The 20,914-nt window shown below is 38.7% G+C and overlaps 1 protein-coding gene across 4 annotated transcripts in view; it reads left to right on the top strand.

The window, feature by feature from the left end:
- The window catches only part of SLC15A2 (solute carrier family 15 member 2), a 114,961-nt gene that overhangs the window by 45,611 nt on the left and 48,436 nt on the right, over nt 1-20,914 (top strand). For all 4 annotated transcript variants that reach the window (XM_087711838.1, XM_087711842.1, XM_087711835.1 and 1 more), the window contains 5 exons: nt 2,231-2,321; nt 4,790-4,867; nt 9,889-9,971; nt 15,721-15,807; nt 19,287-19,376. In XM_087711838.1, coding sequence (XP_087567964.1) covers nt 2,231-2,321; nt 4,790-4,867; nt 9,889-9,971; nt 15,721-15,807; nt 19,287-19,376 — 429 coding nt within the window. The remainder of the gene's footprint in view (nt 1-2,230; nt 2,322-4,789; nt 4,868-9,888; nt 9,972-15,720; nt 15,808-19,286; nt 19,377-20,914) is intronic.

Here is a 20,914-nt window from a genome sequence, read left to right as displayed (position 1 = left end):
ATCGACCCCTAGGCCCCTAACATATGGGGTGCCGCAGGGTTCGATCTTGTCCCCCTTACTTTTCAACATCTACATGAAACTGCTGGGCGAGATCATTCGGCGGCACATGATAAAATACCACCAGTATGCGGACGATACTCAGTTGTATCTGTCCGCCCCGTGCCAACTCAATGAAGCGGTGGACGTGATGAACCAGGGCCTTGAAGCTGTTAGGGACTGGATGAGGGCTAACAAACTCGTGCTCAACCCAGATAAGACCGAGTGGCTGTTGTGTTTCCCTCCCACTAATTCGGCAAGTATTCCATCTCTCAGGCTGGGGGATCAAATACTACGCCCCTCAGATAGGGTCCGCAACTTGGGAGTCCTCCTGGACCCACAGCTGACTTTTGAACACCATTTGTCAGCTGTGACCAGGGGGGCATTTGCCCAGGTTCGCCTGGTGCACCAGTTGCGCCCCTACCTGAACCGGGAGGCTCTCACAACAGTCACTCGTGCCCTTGTGACCTCTAGGCTGGAGTACTGCAATGTGGTCTACATGGGGCTGCCCTTGAAGAGTATTCGGCGACTTCAGCTAGTCCAGAATGCGGCCGCGCGAGCGATTGTGGGTGCACCTCGCTTCACCCACATAACACCTATCCTCCGCGAGCTGCACTGGCTACCTGTCGATCTCCGGGTACGCTTCAAGGTGCTACTTGTCACCCATAAAGCCCTTCATGGTAGTGGATCTGGGTACTTGAGAGACCGCCTACTGCCAATCACCTCCTCTCGACCTATTAGATCCCATAGACTAGGCCTCCTCCGAGTTCCATCTGCCGGTCAATGTCGACTGGCAACCACGCGGAGGAGAGCCTTCTCGGTGGCAGCTCCGACCCTATGGAACGATCTCCCCGTGGAGATTCGTACCCTCACCACCCTCCAGACCTTCCGCACAGCCCTCAAAATCTGGCTATCCCGTCAGGCCTGGGGCTAAAGACTGTAACCCACCCGAATGGTACGAATGTTGTGTTTTTTAATGACGTATTGTCCTATGTGTTAAATGTTTGTTTCCCCCCCCCCCTTTTTGAATTGTAAGCCGCCCTGAGTCCCCCCAGGGAAAAGGGCGGCATATAAATAAACTTCTCAATCAATCTCAATCTCAATCCTTTAAATGCCTCTGGCAAAAATAGTGTTTGTTTTCACAAGTTCCACTGAAATAAATGAACTGAATTGAAATAATAATTCCATGCAAATGGATTTATGAATGAGATGTTATTGATTCAAAATAGCCAGTCCACTATTCAAGAGATTACAGCTGTGGTTGATAATGTCTTATCAATTATAGTTTCCCAGCAACAGTTGATTTTTTTTTCTTATTACTATATTTATGAAGATATAATGAGTTCTCAAGGACTGACAGGTTAGACTGATTCAATTAAAAAACATGCACTTGAATGAGTAGCTCTTAATCTCCTTGCAAATCCATTCACCATGCAGCATTGCTTCTAGTTACTTCTCTGTGTGTGTGTGTGTGTGTGTGTGTGTGCTTGTGTGTGTATGAATATCTACATATACACATACACATACACACGTTGAATATCCAGCCCCACGGTAACTATGAATGTTGATGTATTTTAAATTGTTGTTTGTCTTATTTATTCCCTTTCCCCTTTTTATTGTAAGCCGCCCGGAGTCCTCTGGGAGTGGGTGGCATACAAGACTAATAAACAAACAACATACACATTTACATACATATGTACCCATGCCTCTATCTTAACTCAGCTTTTAAAAACGTAATCAGTAGTGGGATTCAATTTTTTTTACTGCTGGTTCTGTGAGCGTGCCTTAATGGGTGTGGCATGGTTTGGTGGGCATGGCTCAAAGGGCATGGCAGGGGAAGGATACTGTAAAATCTCCATTCCCACCCCACTCTAGGGGAAGGATACTGAAAAATCCTCATTCCCTCCTGATCAGCTGGGACTCAGCAGAGAATAGATGGGGGCGGGGCCAGTCAGAGGTAGTATTTACGAACTACTCAAAATTTCCCTGGTTCGAATCTGATGAATACCACCTCTGAACGTAATATCATGTTAATTTTAAATATTTTTAATTTTATGTCAATTTTTGAGATGTTAGTATTTCATATCATTACCATGATTCAATGCGACTGTTGGAATCCTTTTTTTATGAGACCCATGCTTATCTTTTAAGATGTGCTATAATATCAGACTGTTGTGATCTTGTCTTGTTTTAGGTCCAGGAAAGAAACAAGTTCTTCTCTGTTTTCTATCTTGCCATCAATGCAGGAAGCTTGATCTCCACTTTCATTACTCCTGTGCTAAGAGGTCAGTGTCATTTTACAATGACCATGGGTAATGGAATTTAAAATTCACTCTTGGGAAACAAGATCAACTAAAATGCCACAGATGCGTTGAGCTCATAATGATTAGATGCATCCCCACAGCGCCCATCTGCTTCTAACTTCTTCTAACTTCTCTTCTGAGTAAAGAAATTAAATGCTCTTTTGGAATAGCTTCACTAAACCATCTCAATTATCCCTAATTGTTTCCGAAGAACAGCATTTGTTATAATTTTTTTTTTAGAAAATTGTAATTTTGGAATATATTCAGGAATATAACATCAACATACAACTTCCATCATTTTAAAAGGGAATGATTGCCACTGGTATCGTGGTATTTTGATGGTTATACTTGTCTTCTTCCTCTTTCATCAACCTTAATAAAATAATACAGAAGTTATCAGGCTCTCTTTCAAGCAACAACCCAACTCCAGATGAACATAGTACGTTCATGGTCTAAAATCCCAAGAATAAAGTTTACCTTCATACTTCACAGAGCAGTTCAACAACATGTGTACAAATATATTTTTATTATTTTCCCTGTGAACCTCTTTAACAGCAGGATGGAAGACCTGAGGGCCTACTAGCCTTTTGTGTTTGTTCTAGTATACAGTAGAAAAAACAGAGCCATTCAGCTGGGCTAATATGGATTGGCTTTTTGTTCCACACATTATGGTGGGGGGAGGAGGAATACAGGCTTCTTACATCTACATAGATCATTGTTAGGAAAAATAAAAACAGTGGCATATTTTGGAGTGGAATGAAGACATAGGATTTTAAAATGTCTTTCTAAAAGAGAAACAAAAACAAAATAACCCTTATTTTCTCAGAAATTTGGCAGTGGTATGTGACCTTTCAGGTTTCAGTACCGAGCAGCTTCAAATACTTCCTGCTGTGTAGATCAGAAGTAAACTGTTTGTAGAGCAGAACACTTCCTGCTTTGACTGTAAAATTTTTGGCTCATCTTCTGGAAATAAAAATAAAAAAGCTCATATCAGGCATAAAACTGAACTTCAGACAGAGATGCTACACAGTAATCGTGATCAATATTTTATTAGCAATATTCTACCCGGTTGGTTATGCAGCTGCGTCAGGATTTTGTTTTCATTTCTACTATTTTCTGTTGTGCAGAATATTTAATGGGGGTGGTAAAATCCAAGCTTTGTGGCGAATATGCCTCAATACAGCCTGGGTGTGTGCATGTGCATGCATGTATTGTACCATACTGCACAAGTAAAGACCAGCATGTGGGATTATTTCAGGCCATTTTCTCTGTTGTAGCTTGCAAAACAGGCTCCAACTTCAAAGCCTAATTCAGCTGTTCTTCCCCCTTTTCCACCTCACAAATCCCTTTAGTAAAGTATATCCATGCGCCCAGTGTTGCTATTAGGTAAGCCTTCCTGTAAACAAAATCGTGGTGCTTTCAGATCAAGTAGAGTCTTAGTGTTGGCTCAAATTTGGATGTCATTTTCCAGCAGCATAATTTACTTTCTTGACTCATTTCCCTGCCCTGTGTTCCGATACTTGCAGAATTGGATTGTATTTTTCAAAAATTACTGGACTAAGTCTTGCTTGATATAAGATATCAGGATTTTCAAAATGGAGATCCACCAGCAGGAAGATGAAGATAGAGTAGGTGTCAAAGAGAAGCACTTGCTCTCCCCTGGATCTGGTCATATCACACAGAATATTCTGAGTGAATTTGTAACCTATTGTCAGGTGATCAAAGAATTATTCCAATTCTTCCAAAGAATTCAAATTCCAATTCTCTTCATCCTAGTCTGGCTCCTTAGTCTGAGAAATTTTTTTCTGTTCTCAGATTTTATTTAATTACATGTTTTGTCAGTGTCTCCTATAATGCAATAGTCTGATTTGCTGAGAACATGGCAAGAGCCGTGATTAGACTGCAGTATTGCAGCCTAACTCACTGCTCATTTCCAGGAGTTTGATTCTGATTCAGCCTTCCATCCTTCCAAGGTGGGTAAAATGAGGACCCAGATTGTTGGGGCCAATATGCTGACTCTGTAAACTGTTTAAAGAGGGTTGTAAAGCACTATGAAGCAGTATATAAATCAAAGTGTTATTGCTAAGTGCTAGAGAAATCTGTGCACAGTCCAGAATAATAATCTAAAGAATCATCATCATCATCCATTGTATGCTGCAATGGTATTTTGAAATTACTTCAATTGCAGGTTCAACAGCAAGAACCTTTAAATCACTAATATTTACAACAGGTTCCATAAAAGTCAAAGAAGTTAAATTCAGGATGCCACTTGGCATGGTCAAAGCTGAAATCAGTTCCGGTTGCATAGCGGTGGATTCCTAGGAGAGTGCCAAAATGTGCACTGTGCGTCGTACATCCAGACACTTCCTCTTTGTACAATATAGCAGTGGAGGGAAACGATGGAACAATCTTAATGTGTTTAAAGAATAACTTGTTTCTCATTTTCTTAGGGGGTGTGCAATGCTTTGGACGGGACTGCTACGCTCTGGCTTTTGGGGTTCCCGCTGCTTTAATGATCGTAGCTCTTGGTGAGTAGCAGGTATAAAAGAGAGTCTGAAAGAGCCAAGAAAGGGAAGGGCGATCACTGGTCCTGCAAACAACTTAAAAGAGACAATGTTTCTTCTGTGTACCAAGGAAGGAAATCTATGTGACATCCCCCCCTCCCCCAAAAGCTCCCTTTGTTTGTTTCTCCTGTACTGGAATTGCAAGGCAGAAATAAGGAGCCCAGAAGCTCTTTGTCTTCAAACAGCAGGGAAGTTCAATAGAAGTCCAATCGTTTCCATTCTGAAGAGGCCTTTCTACAGATCTGTGATATATTTGGTCCCCACGAGCAACCACACATTTTTAACACACCCCAAAGGGGCTGCTTTTATTGGCAGCTTCAAAATAGATCTGGGTTAACAGCTTATTTTATAAAATGAAAATTACTTTTCCATCTTGTTCAAAGCATTGTCCAAAGACAAAGAAGGGCAGCATATGGGTTACAGGCCACATACAGTTTCCTGGTTATATTTTCCTCGCCTGCCAAGATCATGTCATTGAAATTCATCAATAAAAATTCAGCATGATTTTAAGGTTTTTTTTTTTAAAGACCCGCTCCCCAAACAGAGGCATAAATGAACCTATTTCAGTGAAAATATACCCATGAATGCTCTCATAAATGAAAAAAAGTCCAATATTTTGTCTTTATGGTGTAACTTTTTGTTTTTGAGTATTTTAGTAACATTTTTATAAGATAATAATACAAAAAGAAACAAAAGTTAGAAAGGCAAAAGAAGGAAGAGTGGTGCAGAAAGAAAGAAAGAAAGAAAGAAAGAAAGAGGAAGGAAGGAAGGAAGGAAGGAAGGAAGGAAGGAAGGAAGGAAGGAAGGAAAAAAACAGAGTAGTGTTTTCCAATTTTTTTCAGCACAGTAGAGTACACTCCTTAGTCTGAGAAATTTTTTTCTGTTCTCAGATTTTATTTAATTACATGTTTTGTCAGTGTCTCCTATAATGCAATAGTCTGATTTGCTGAGAACATGGCAAGAGCCGTGATTAGACTGCAGTATTGCAGCCTAACTCACTGCTCACTTCCAGGAGTTTGATTCTGATTCAGCCTTCCATCCTTCCAAGGTGGGTAAAATGAGGACCCAGATTGTTGGGGCCAGAAAGTTACAGCCTCAACCTTTTGCTTTACGTTTTTAAACATTTCAAGCATCTCAATAATAACAAAATCATTCTAATCCCTAAAACTTAAAATCAAAGTTTTAGTTTTCAGTTTTGAGCAAACTGTCCAGAAGTGGTTTCCAAGTAGAAACAAAGCTACACAGGTTCTTCTCTTTAATTAAAACAGTCGGTGTTGCCATGTCTGCCAACTACATCATCTTTACCGCCCATTCTTCCATTGTGAGAATTACTGTGTCGTGATCTTTATGCTGTATCTCCAGATCATCCCGTTGCTCATGCAGCCTTCTTAAACTAGCATTTTGAGGCCAAAGACAACATAAAACAAAAATCCCATAGGGAATAAAAGGCTGATCATTGACTTACACGGCTTGAAAATAATTTCTCACTGGGGTTTTTCCAGTTCTAATTACAGTAAATATGATACAGTTTATTTAGTTTTTTTAAAAAAAAACATGCTGCCTTTGTCTCTGTTAAAGAACTCATTTTTCCCCCATCCATGAGCTCATGTGGAGCACTTCTTTTCAAGCCACTCCTGGATCAGCTCCATACACCTGTGACCTCCATGCCAATGTTTCTCTTGGAAAGCTGAGCCGATTTACTTCCTGCTGAACTGCAGTGCAGGACAAACTGCTCTGAAGGTGGTTTTCAGCTCAGTGTGCTGGAGCTTGGGAAGGCTTCATTTCTCCTGCCAGCTCTTGAGCTTCAAATATCCTAGCAGGGAATGCCTCTTGCTGCTAATGACAGACCTGAGATACATTATGTCTTGGCAGGGGCATTCTGTGTCTATATAGGTACACTGGCTAGTGCCAATCCTAGCATAATGGAAGCAAAGTTGCCTCATTTAGGAAGCAATACCAGTGAGCTGTATTCGGTGTCAGATTCTACCTGCTATCTATTAAATGGCAAAGTTCTGGAATCGGGATGCTTCCACCCCAAGGATGCACTTGGTCAAGGCTTGATCACACCTAAATCTGGGTCTGTCCCTTATTTTCATGCCACTTAAGGCTCTATGTACTCCAGAGCCTTAATCTATATGGAAACCAAACCAGTGCTTTTTATCAGGCATTAGCTGGGAGAGGGAGTCACTAGATGCCCCATCCTCTCCCTATGTTCTGATCTAGGTTTCCTGAGACAGTAAAAAGCACATGCTTAGTCCCAAAAGCCCTCTTTTTATTTAAACGGCTGTGAATTATGTTCATTCACAGTCCGTCACAGATGTTGTCACTTTGAGCAGCCACTAACCAAACTGTTATAAGTCGAGGATTACTGGTACTTAATTGTTCTTCAGGAAAGTTTGTACTCAGGTTTGCTCAACTCCACAGAGGAAGCCAAGAAGAGTGTGAATTGGCCTGGGAGAGAATTTCCCCCTTTTCACTCCTTTTCTGCTGACACTTAGTTAAGCTGTTATTTGTGCTTCTTTTTCTCTACACAGGAGTGAGGCCTGTGGTCAGCAAGATAAAGTCAAATCACATAAGCAAATAAGCTCAGAGTGAGTCAAGGGACAGCTGAGAAAGGTGAAAATGAAACTGCTGCTGAAAACAGCCTGCTATCTTCTTCTGCCACGGCTGTCTCATTTTCAGGGCAAATTGTCATTCTGTTTAAGAATTCATTCCAACAACGTACATAGCATTCATGGCTACCTAGGTTTATTCACTATCTGAAGTGGCCTAATAGCAGAATTGGCCCTGAACAGTTATCAGCCATTAAAAATCAAGACATACAAGCAACAGCCATCCCGGTCTCCTGTTATTTGTCCACAAAGGGATATTATAGACCCGTGATGGTGACACACGTACCAGAATTGGCACGCAGAGCCCTCTTTGTGGACATGCACGCCGATGGCCCAGCTCAGCCAGCTGGTCATCGGGTTTTGGATGCTCTGGCGCGCACATGTGCACCTTCCGGTTTGGGGATTCTGTGCCAAAAAGGTTGCCATCACTGTTATATACTATGTTGATTGTTTTCAGAGACATGCAAGTTGCTCTAGTTGAACAACAGTTCACAGTTACAAAGGTGATGAAAAAGTAACTTTACAACTGATCCTCACATTTATGACCTTCATAGATTCTGACTTTATTTCTATAACCCACCCAGAGTCACTTTGAGTTGGGCAGCCATGTAATTTTTTCTTAATAAATAAATAAGTCAGTTTAAGAAAGGAAAACTAACATCATACGTAAAGTCACAGATTTATTTTGCAACCATTTCATTTAACAACAAAGTTGTTTATGGTTCCAACTGTGGTTTGCTATCTGTGTTATTTCAGGGTTGCACATTTCTCTTTTTTGTCATGGTTGTTATTCACTGAGTGTCCTCTGTATATTTTCCTATTTTAAAAAACAGATGCCCAAATGCTCACCATGAAATTGGCTTCCAGGAAAAACACCTCAAGCCCTCTTTTGTCTGAGTTGACATAAAGTTCCAAAGTATATTCTTTGTATTCAAAAGATCTAGATCTGTTTTCTAATCTTCCAGACTGCATTAAGAAAGGTATTATTTTGAATTTCTGAAGAACCAGTTGGTGTAGACGAGGCTTCCCAGATTCTTCAGCTCTTCAGCTCGTCAACCCCTTCATGAAGTTTCAGACTGTTCATTGATACTCTCCTGCAAACATTTATCCTATGAAAATAATTAAAAACTACTTTAATTAGAAGTACTAATAGTAACAACAACATTGACCCTTTGGATAGTCCCATATACCTTTGAGGGTTGATCCTGACATTTTGAAGAAAACTAGTGTAGAAAGAATGGCTAGTGATTAATCTGAGCAGATTTCAGCATCTCCATGTTTCTATCAAGCTATACGGTTTGCAGTGCACTAGAAAAAGGATTTTGCCAGTTGATAGATGGCTTAGCAACGTTAGTAGTGGAAAGTTGCTGATGCTACAGAAATGTTATTGCTATTTCTCTCCCTTCCCCATCTTTCAAATGCCCCAAAGCTCCTGTTTAATAAGACATCAGTTTTGCGCTTAGTATTATTTTTAATTGGATGTCATCTGATGAGTAGAACATAGAAACAGTCAAGGGAAACATTGCTAGCAAATGCTGTCATTCCTTTTTAAAGTCTACCAATTAGTGAAATAGTTTTTATTGGATTGGGGTGGTAAATAAGCCCCATCAAGCAAGCACATAAATAAATAGACAAATAAATTGGCAAATAAGGCAATCTTTCAGTAGTAATGGAGTGAGTATACACTATAGGATTTCAAATAACACAATGTAAACCTGAACATGCCTTTTGGGGTTGGTTCGTACTAGTTCTCTCTAATATTGTGTCAAATACTTACTAAGACAAAGAAATACAGATAGTCCTTGACTTACGACAATTGAAGCCAATATTTCTGTTGCTAAGTGAAACATTTGTAAAGTGAATTTTGCCCCATTTTACAATCTTTTCTTCCACAGATGTTAACTGAATCACTGCAGTTATTAAATTGGAAATACAGATGTTGAATGAATCTGGCTTTCCCCATTGACTTTGCTTGTAAGGAGGTAGCAAAACATGATCCCGTGACCACAGGACTCGGCCACTGTCATAAATATGACAGTCGCATAAATATGGGTCAGTTTCCACATATCCAAATTTTGATCATGTGGCCATGGGGATGCTGCGATGGTCATAAGTGTAAAAAACGGTCATAAGTCACTTTTTTCAGTGCTGTTGTAACTTTGAACAATCACAGAATGAACTGTTGTAAGTCAAGGATTAGCTGTATTTAGAACAGGAAAAAGGTTTTTGAGGCAGGAAATCAGAGAATAGCAAGAAGACTAGTGAAAATTAGTGCCCCACCTTGTGGAATAATTTCTTAATTGCTATTGGTAAGTTATTGTTATATAAATTATATACTCCTATTTCTTTACTGAAATTACATTTTTTTTCTAGTTGTGTTTATCACTGGAAACAAACTTTACAAAAAGACCCCACCGCAAGGAAATATCTTATTGAAAGTTTGCAAGTGCATTGTAGTAAGTACTATATGCTTTCCCTTTTTATGTACAAAACGTAAAAAAAAACAACTTTCTATTGCATGATCACATATTTTAGGATTAAAAACACAATCATATTGAAAAAAAATCTTATTGCTTTTACAATGAAATCCTATACATGCCTACTAAAGCCAATGGGACATACTCCTGAAATATAGTGATAGGATTAGGATTCTGAGAACTGAGTTAAACAACTTGCTGATTATGGCTTTATACATTTATTCAAGAATTAAAACAATTTTTTGAGCCAAGAAGCAATTGTATTCCTTTACTGTCTGCAAATGTTCTAGTATGCCTTAGTAGTCATATTCCATGGTAATTGATAAGAAAGATGTGGGTGTATCTTAAGACTTTTGCTGTATTTATTTATCATTTACAGTCTTTAGTATTTATTTAAAATGACAGGTGTATCGGCAGAGAATCAGAGAGATGATCTTGAGCAGGGGTGTCAATCTTACATCATCACGCAGCGTCATTTGACATATTGGGTGTTTTTCCCCCTTCGCTAAACTGGGCATAGGTGTGGCTAGCACGCAATGCATTAGGCCCAGGGGCCAGGAGTTTGACAGTCCTGATCTTGAGGAAAACAGGAAAGAAGCTTTACATAAGTTCCAAGAAGGTCACATCATTTGTCAAATCCTGGGGAACAAGACAATGTTTAGAAGGAGACAGGAGCTGACATCACAACGACACAACGTGCAATCTCGGAGCTCCGAGATCACAGTCAATACTTTTGCTGCTGGACGGTCCTTTTGGACCTAAACCGTCCCGAAGAGATGGTGACAGGGAAGAGTATGTCTTGCTGATCTCAGGGACACCACAAAGTCCCTGATTGATCCAAGAGAATCTCTTCTTGCCGGCGACAGAAGCGCAGCAAGAAGCTGCTGAAGTTGGGACAACTGCGGAATGGAAGGAAAGCGGAAAGAGAAAGTGTGTCCATCTGGTGAGGAAATCTTATTGTTATAAAAGAGACGCAACCCCCCCCCCCAAATTAAAGCTAAATTAAATTTGAAAACAGAAGAAAATTACTGGTGAAATTAAGCTACATTGGAGAGTGTGTTATCTTTTTCTAAATTTTCTTTTATGGATGGAATTTTTGCAAATATTTCCTATTTTTTAAAGTGAACGGATTAATTTTTCTCCTTCTACTTCTTTTTTTGCCTATGGATTAAAATCTTTTTCTTTATTTTTATAATACTGGTTTGGATGGTTTTGTTTTTCTATTTTGCTTCACTTAAGAACTTTGTTTCCTTTAAGGCTGGAATATAAAGAAAATATAAAAGGAATACCAAGACGGTTGTAATATCAGAGGGAAAGGAAGTAACACTGCCACTTGGAGGCTGGAGGCTTGGGTCCTGGAAACATTGCCCTTTCTTTTTTCGCTTTGATCATTTTGACTTTGCACTTCAAGATTCTTCAGCTTGTTTATAGAGAGTGATAAGGGGAAGAGCATGGGTTGTTGATACAGGTGCTCTTTGGGAGCTTCATTGGCAGCTGGAGAGAAGTGAAAACAAAGCCTTGCTTTGAAATGTTATAAATGAACTTGCGTCAATCCTAATAAAAAGTTTTGAATGCTAGAGTGGCAGTGTTTACCAGTTGGAAGAATGGCACAACATCAAAAAGAAACCTTAACAAAAGATTATGTTTGAAATTCAAAAATTATTAGAAGTAACAGAAAAAATTGAGAAGAGATTGGAAAATATAGATTGTAAAACAGTAAAATTTGATGGAAAAATTGAAGATGTTCATCAAATGGAAAAAGTGGAGGTTAGAGTCCTAAAAACCAAAAGGAAAAATGAACAAAGAGACAAGATAATTGTTGATACCAACAGTGAACTGAGCATGGTTGGAAATTGAAAAAAGGTAATATGGAAAGGGGAGATAGATGGATAGGAGATCTACCCCAGATTTCAAGGTATAGAAGAAGAAAAAAGAAGAACTGATGTATCTAAGGAGAGAAATTTTGTCCGAAGCCTTATTGATAACCAAAGATAAGTTGATTAAAGAAGCAGATGGAGGGTTTCAAGATTATATAAGATATGCTACAAGCAATAGGTTGCGAAGAGAAGTCCATACAAATCTTATTAAGGAAGCAACCAGAAGACTAATCCCACAAATGGCAAAAGACATAAGACTGCACTATTACTGGAAAGATACAGGTTGATATATGAAAGCTTATAATAAAAAATTAGTCAAATTTAGTTAAATTTAGAGCATTATGTAAAAAATGATAATGTATACATATGTATTGGTTTGATAAGAGGAAATTTGATATAAATTGCAAATGGTGACTACGAAAGGAAGTTTAGAAATTCTATTATGTATGAAAGCTTATAATAAAAAATTAAGTCAAATTTAGTTAAAAATAATGTGTATATATATATATATATATATATATATATATATATATATATATATATATATATATATATATATATATATATATATATATATATATATATATGTACTGATTTGATAAAAGGAAATTGGATATAAATTGTAAGCAATGATTAAGAAAGGAGGTCTAGAAACTTTGTTATTAAATATAATCAATTTTTTATTTAGAACATGTCATAAAGATGTAATGTTACTGGATGATATTGGAAACAGTTAACAGAATTCAATTATGTGGTTTTTCTTAAAATGTTGCAATATTTTATATAAAAGGACGTAAAAACAATTATAGTCAAATAAAGGTTGAGGTATGATGATAGTAATATATATAAATATATTTGATTTAAAACATATAATTTGATATGAATTGTAGGTGATGACTGTGGAAGGGATGCACGAAAGTTTTTTTGTAACCAATTGACACACTTTCTACAATTTGTAATGGAAGATGGTTTTGTGGTGTTTTTTGTGTTTTGTTTGTCTGTGTTTATTAAAAAATAAAAGAAATTCTTTTTAAAAAGTTAATGTTTAGAAGAAGCTTAGGCAGACTCCTCCCTAATTCACTGGGATATAAAGAGGAAAGGAAGGCAGAATCAGCCTGGAAAAGCTGTTATCATAGCTTATCTCAATAAAGTTCCATTCTAGTCTGTTTCCTGATATGCGCCATCCCAAAGGGCATATAGTATCTTCTGTTCCAATCTGCCTGCCCAACTATCTAGGATTACAATTTTCAGCATCATCAATGGGAATAGACTTCAGCCACACTAGGGTTTATTTCCAATTTGTTAAAAAAATGTGATTGAAGTGGAGATATTTTTGAAGTTTATTAAAATAAATAAATAAAACCAATTAATATGATTATTATACCTAGTTGCATGCATGTGCAAAAGTATACTGGCCCAGTTTATAAAAGACTAGCATCTTTCCTGAATTCAGTTGTGGAATGGGAAGCTAGGGAGGTTTCAGATCATTATAGTAGATCTCTTGGACAATGCAAGAATATCACTTTTCACCAATGAGAATGCTCCTACCCTGTCCTGCAGCCAATGAAACCATCACTTTCTCTTTCATCAGATCAGTTTAGAGGGCTAAAAGAAAAAAATTGCAGGAGATATTGTGGAGACAGCCTTACATTATAGTAAATCTGCCACTTGTTTTCTCAGCAAGTTCTCAATTTTGCATTCTGCTGAGATGTGGTAGGAAATCAAAATGGCAGAACCCAGGTACACAATGTGTCAAACTTGTGGCCCACGGGCTGGATTAGTTACGTGCTGACCGTGCCCACCCCGGTTTTAGTGAAGGGGGGAAAGTCATGATACGTCCTGTGACAGCAACGTGACGCTGCAAGTTTGACACCCCTGCTGCAGCTGGATTTCCTAGTTTTGCCTGTCACCAATGCCTGATAAGGCTTTCACAGTCTTTCATTAGAGGAAAAGGCCTTGAGTAAGTAACAGAGGGAAGTCTCTTAAAGCTGGAGTTTGAACTCCACCTCTATAATATGGAGTTAATTAGTACACTCAAAGAAGCAAGTTGTTTTTCCCCAAGTGATACATATACTGAAATTATTTTCAGGTCAACACATGGAGGTCAGGACCATGGCTGGCACATATGAATTCATTCATATACTTTGATTATTCCTTCATTGTAGTCATCTGCATAGGTTTTTAATGACTTCATTATAGTCACTTGCATGGGGTTTTTATATTAAAACTCCAAGGTCAGTACCCAATTTCATCAAGGTGTGAGACATAATCCCAGTAATTATTCAGCCGTTCCATTTGTTCATGTGATAATTTTGGTCAATTGCTTTCTATGTATTGGAGTTACACCAGAGAATTTGGGTTATAATATTTGGTATATTGGTTCCTTCCCATCCTTCATCCTCTTCAGAATTACTGTACTGTGGCACTGAGGTCATAACAACAATTTACACTGCAAAGCACTTGGGGCTTTTTAGAGTGAGGAGGAAAAAAGATTACTCAAGGATGTGATTTCATCAACATTAATAAAATTCTGAATAGTGCAGAGGATGAAAAAAATGTCCACTCCCCACTTCTATTTGTAATAGAACTCAAAGTCATTCATGAAATTGATTGGTTCTATATTCATTACAGGCAAAAGGAAATATTTTCTCATACAATAGTTATTGGATGATTATTATATGAAGTTAATTAACATGATACAGGGATGCTATTAACTTAAGATAGCTACATTTTAACGAATTGATATCTTAATAGAAGATGGGTCATTTTGGTTGCTGTTCTTATTTACCTATAGAGACTTGTGAGATATGCAGTTGATTAATCATCACAACTAAAAGGAACCATGGAAGATTATGGAACTGGCAGTTCAACATGTCCAAATAGGACCAGGTTGGGCAAATTTAGAGTAGATATGAGAAAGAAGCATAATTATATGTTTTTCATGAATATTTGCTTCATTACTAACAAAAAACTGGATTGTGAATCTTCTATGAATTTAGTATGCCTCCATGTTCAGGATAGAATCCTTTTGTTTATAATTCCTGATTCATATTTTTATAAAGCATATCTCTATGGTAAGGCCTCATATTAATTTACTCACTCTGTCAAAATAGGTCCATAAATAGCTATACTGCCTGATTTGAGGGTGGATGGGTTTCACCTCCCAGGAAACAAATTCGAAGGAACACCTTATAATTTATATTTGTTTGGGCGCTATTGATGGATGTTGAATCCAGGATTCTATATATAATTGTCTCTCAAATAATGACGCTGTCAGCATTCCAAGTAATGCACTCATAGAAAACAGATCTCAGAGGCAGGTAGATTCCTCAAAGAAGAAATTTCTTGGATACATCATATTGGCACAACTGGTGAAAACCGACTCTGAAAGTTCCCAAAGTTTTCACCTAATTAAAGAGAAAGTTTTCCTCCTTTCCCTAAGTCATTAGTCACATGGTCCAATAGAAGTTCTGGCCAGTTGCTTGGTTACTTTGCTCCGTCTCTTCCAGCCACCTGCTAGAATGATCTTGGTTCCCACAAGAAAACTTTTTGTTTTGACTGCAAAACCCCAGTTGACTATTTCCATCCCCCTACCATCTAGTGGCAACCCTGAAGCCTCAAAGATGCCTCCAGCCAGGTTTGCTTCAAGGTTGACAGCTACATCTTCTGAAAGATGGCCAATAAAACAACAGGAAAAGTAGAATTTCATTTAAGACATATTTATAAAACCAGAAACAAGATGAAATACAAATCAATGCAATAGACTTTAGCATTGGGGTAGTAGAAACAATACTTATATTGGATAAACTCTAATCCATATATCTCCTTTAATTATTCTCATTCTTCTTCAGTTTGCTTTGAGAAACCGGATCAGAAATCGTTCACCAGAGATACCCAAAAGAGAACATTGGCTAGACTGGGCATCAGAAAAATATCCTGTAAGTAAACATTTGCATTTCAATACATTGTACATACAAGTTGTAGGTTTCTTATTAAAATTAAACACAAAACACTATCAGTGATGGCTCCTACTAACTTAACATTTAGATCTGGCGGAAGAACAGTCATTCTAAGTAACATTCAAGTGTTAGATCCCCTTGAGATCTGTAATGTATTAACTTTCTCTTCTTTCTTTAGCTAGAGAGAGGAGCAAAATCTGTGAGAAATGCAAAAATTTCCCATTGAAGAAAAAACAACTCCACTTTAGATACTATTCCTACCAGCATATCTGGGATGTAATACTCAATTTCGCCAACAGAGTTATGTTTGTGCCAGCTTTATATTTTCCTCTCTACACACTGGAGAACCAAAACTTGCATTGCCTGTTTATCTAATTTCAAACTTTCAAACTTTAATGGTATTTGTATGCCGCCTCTCCCTAGGGACTCTGGGCGGCTCACAGCAAATAAAAACAGCAAATAAAAACGTTTAAACATTTAAAATTACAAAATTAAAATCAACAAAGCATCCATTTCATCAAATGGGGCTGGAATACTCAACAGCCCCAGGCCTGCCGGAACAGCCAGGTCTTAGTCGCTTTACGGAAGGCCGGGAGGGTGGTGAGGGTCCGGATCTCAGCAGGAAGCTCGTTCCACAAGGCTGGTGCAGCTACAGAGAAGGCCCTCCCTCGGGAAGCCGCCAACCGGCATTGTCCAGTCGACGGCACCCGGAGGAGGCCCAACCTGTGTGATCTTATTGGTCATTGGGAGGTAAATAGCAGGAGGCGGTTTCTCAGGTAGCCAGGTCCGATACCATGTAGGGCTTTAAAAGTAACGACTAGCACCTTGAAGCGAGTCCGGAGACCGATAGGAAGCCAGTGCAGCTCGTGAAGGATAGGTGTAACATGGGTGTACCTCGGTACACCCATTATCACTCGCGCAGCTGCATTCTGGACCAGCTGTAGTCTTCGGACCCTCTTCAGTGGCAGCCCCATGTAGAGCGCGATACAGTAATCCAGTCTTGAGGTGATGAGGGTGTGAGTGACCATTCAAAGTGCCTCCCGGTCCAGATAGGGCTGCAACTGGTGCACCAAGCCAACCTGGGCAAAGGCCCCCCTGGTCACAGCCGACAAATGGTGTTCTAACATCAGCTGTGGGTCCAGGAGGACACCCAGATTGCGAGCCCTCTCCGAGGGGTGGATAATTTCACCCCCCAGGCTCAGAGGTGGAATATCAGGACCGTTCTTGAGAGGCAACATCAATAGCCACTCGGTCTTGTCTGGACTGAGTGCAAGCTTGTTTGCTCCCATCCAGACCCTGACAGCCTTCAGGCACTGGCACATCACTTCAACTGCTTCACTGAGTTGGCACGGGGTGGACAGATACAATTGTGCATCATCCGCGTATTGATGATATTTAATCCCGTGCCGGCGTATGATCTCACCCAGCGGCTTCATGTAGATATTGAACAGGAGGGGGGACAGGACCGAACCCTGCGGCACCCCATATTTGAGGGGCCTAGGGGTCGATCTCTGTCCCCCGACCAACACCGACTGTGACCTGTCCGAGAGGTAGGAGGAGAACCACTGTAGAATGGTGCCTCCCACTCCCACCTCCCATAACCATCGCAGAAGGATACCATGGTCGATGGTATCGAAGGCCACTGAGAGGTCAAGAAGCACTAGGATAGAGGAATGACCTCTATCCCTGGCCCGCCAGAGATCATCGGTCAGTGCGACCAAAGCAGTTTTGGTGCCGTAACCAGGCCTGAAACCCGACTGAAAGGGATCCAGATAATCTGTTTCATCCAAGGTTCGTCGGAGTTGAAAGGCCACCACCTTCTCAACAACCGTCCCCACGAATGGGAGGTTGGAGACTGGATGATAGTTGTTCAAAATGGCTGGATCCAGGGAAGGTTTCTTGAGGAGGGGTCTCACCATCGCATCCTTTAAGGGATGCGGGAAGGATCCCTCCCGAAGAGAGGTGTTAATAATCCCCTGGAGCCAAACTTACTTGCCTAAAATTTCTAAATCATCTGGGATCAGTCAACTCAGGCTACCTCTCAGAGTGTTTGACTTGTTCTCTTACCACCGTTGCACTTAACAGAATTTTAAGCAGAGCCAAAATTGTTTCACATTTGAGTGGAAATGCTCAGAAACCTATAGGCAATAGACTACACAAAAACATGGTTTTTTTTTAAATCCTAGGAGAAAATAATGGCAAGCTGTTTCCATATGGCTGCCATGAAAACCAGAGCAATTTTGTTTCTTGTTACAAGTAAACTATTTCCATTCAAAGTCTCATACTTTCCAATCTCTTTTTCTTTAACAACATTAAATGCCAGCAGTGAATGGATAATTTTCTGCCCAGTGACTGGAGACCAGTTTCCTATTCTCTATGATAGCTTCTTACTCATACCTACGCAAATGTGTACTCTCTCTATCTCTCTCCCCCCCCCCTCTCTCTCACACACACAGTTTCATCACTAGCATACACACAACCATATTACTCACCCTCTTAAATTCTTTTTTGAGACTGATGGTCTGATGAAGTTTCACTTTTCAGTTACTTAAAGATGGTTACAAATTAAGGAACTAAAGTTTAGTAAGGGATTATAAATTTTAGCATTCTAATCCCAGGCAAGAGCAAGGAGAGAAAGAAATGGGATGTGGGAAAATATCTCTAACAAAGTTTCCAAGCTGAAATAGCTTCCTTTCTTCCGATTTTATTTATTCATTTATTCAATCGCTAAGGCTGCCCATTTGTTAAACCATGCCGAGTAGCTTATAAAATGATTATAACATCATCAAAGTTTGGAAAAAGAAAAGGAAAAATCAAATCAGTCACAACAATAAAAACACTACACTAGAGGAAAATAGCTTCCAGAAGTCTCACCGTTTAATCTAGAATAACAGAGTTCAAAGGGACCTTGGAGGTCTTCTAGTCCAATCCCCTACTTACGCAGAAAACCCTACACCACTTCAGACAAATGGTTTATTGTATCACACCCACCCCCAATCTCTCAGAGGCAAGGTCAAGTAGAGAAGGAAGGCCAAAGAAAGTGGAAACACATTGGCTGATTTATCCCCCCCCCCAAGATCAAAAGCCTTCCTCTCTTATTCTGCATGTGTCCCTTTTCAAAATGTCTTTGGGAGTTACAACACCTTGTAATTCATGCCATATTAGTGTACAGAAGTTAATTCCAGAATGTGTGATGTCTTTACAGGTTGCCATAAGTCCTCCTTGGAAGTATTTTAATTCATCCAGCTTTCTGTATATTCATATTGCTTATGCTAGAATTGTTCCCACATAAGATGACTATGCTGTTATGCAGATGCAGTTACTCAACACTGGTCTGCATGTGCTGACACCTTCCTCTTTTTTTGTCATTCAACTTCTGTGTCTTGTACCTCAACATCCAAACAGACTTTGAACACCAAGCTACATTATTTATGATGTATTTATGTTTCCTTCCATAGAACCAGTTGATCACTGAAGTAAAAATGGTGACACGGGTCCTTTTCCTCTTTCTCCCATTACCAATGTTCTGGGCACTCTTTGATCAACAGGTAATACACATCTATACTAAGCAACATTTTACACATTACCTCTGATTTTTGAAACTCAAAAGCTGGGTACATCCTATTATGCTGTACCACAGTGCACTAAATTGGATTATGTTTTTCATACTTCAATGTGTTGTGGGAATCCGGACATCTTAGTGTGCTGTATGAACTGCTCATCATTTTAAAGCATTCAGTGGGTTATTTATTTCTTTGTAGCAGCAACTATGTTTTCTTAATTCAGCTTTAAGTTTTCAGAGTTACCTGAATCCAACTAGTAAATTACTATCATGGCTGACTTCCACTAAAACATATATCTGTGTCAGTAGCATTGAGATTCTTTGTTTTATTGGAAGATTTATTTTAATTTTGAAGGACAGTTGCCATGGAGCTGACCATTTAATTCAAACAATGTAAATGTCCACACTAATCCTTATGATGGGCATGAAAGCCAGCTAAGTGACTTTGGGCCAATTACTCTTTCTCAACTTCACTCACCTCACATGGTAGTGGTTGTGTGGAAAATATAAGGAGGAAAGGTGTATTGGCTATGTTCACCACCTTGAGTTATTTATAAAAATATTAAAGGCAGGATACAAAAAATTAATGGAGAAATGTAAATATATCCTTTACATTAAATGTATTTATTAGATTGATTCAGAAAGAGAATTGCACTTATTGCTGCTCCCATATCGCTAATTTTTGCCCTGATGATAGATTAAAATTGATTTCATCTTCAAACTAAGAATCATTTTCTGTTAGCAAATTATGTACACAGTACTTCTATGAAAGATAGTACATGAACATGTGAACACTGATAACCAAATAGTGCCATGCCCAAAAAATTAAAAGGGAAATAAATGATCAAAGAACCAATGTAGTTAATTGAGACAGGAAAGCATTGGTCTGTATAAGTAACTTTAATTCCTAATTATTGCATCTATATCAAGAATTGGGTAATGTGTGAAAAATACTGTTCTTCCATTATCTATTGTGTAAAGGTTGGTCGTATAGATAAAGAATGTATAATATTTTAGCTGTTTGCAATAACTCTTTCAGATAAAGATGTGAATTTAAGATATATTTTCATGTTCAAATGTGATGTAGAAAAACTATCATTTTAAAGATATTTTAATTACTTTTATTAGCTTAGCATTTTTAAATATATTTAAAATTCTGTTTATATATATTTTTATCACAGCAAACAGGAAAATTGAAGATACAGAAAAAGATAGCGATAAATTCTTCTTAATCATACTCATTAATTCAATAAAACTCACTTAAAATTTAAAAACTACATTGAAAATGCATTCTTTTGACATATGTTATTTTAACAAGTAACTCAGAAATCTACTACTTATACATTTATCCATTACTATTTATTCTTTCTAGTCATAAAAGCAATTATGTGTAATCTCAGGTAGGTCTCTTACAGTTCATGGTGTTTCATGAATAGAATAGATATTTGAGATAGGGTTTATACTGGCCACTGCCAGTAATTATGAATTATGGAAGTTTGTAGACCAGAAATTTGCAACAGCTTT

Source organism: Thamnophis sirtalis, unplaced genomic scaffold, assembly GCF_051295495.1.
Source record: "Thamnophis sirtalis isolate CommonGarterSnake01/CBP01778 unplaced genomic scaffold, rThaSir2_p1.2 scaffold_1, whole genome shotgun sequence".
Taxonomy (NCBI): domain Eukaryota; kingdom Metazoa; phylum Chordata; class Lepidosauria; order Squamata; family Natricidae; genus Thamnophis; species Thamnophis sirtalis.
This window is presented reverse-complemented; position numbering and strand designations above follow the sequence as displayed.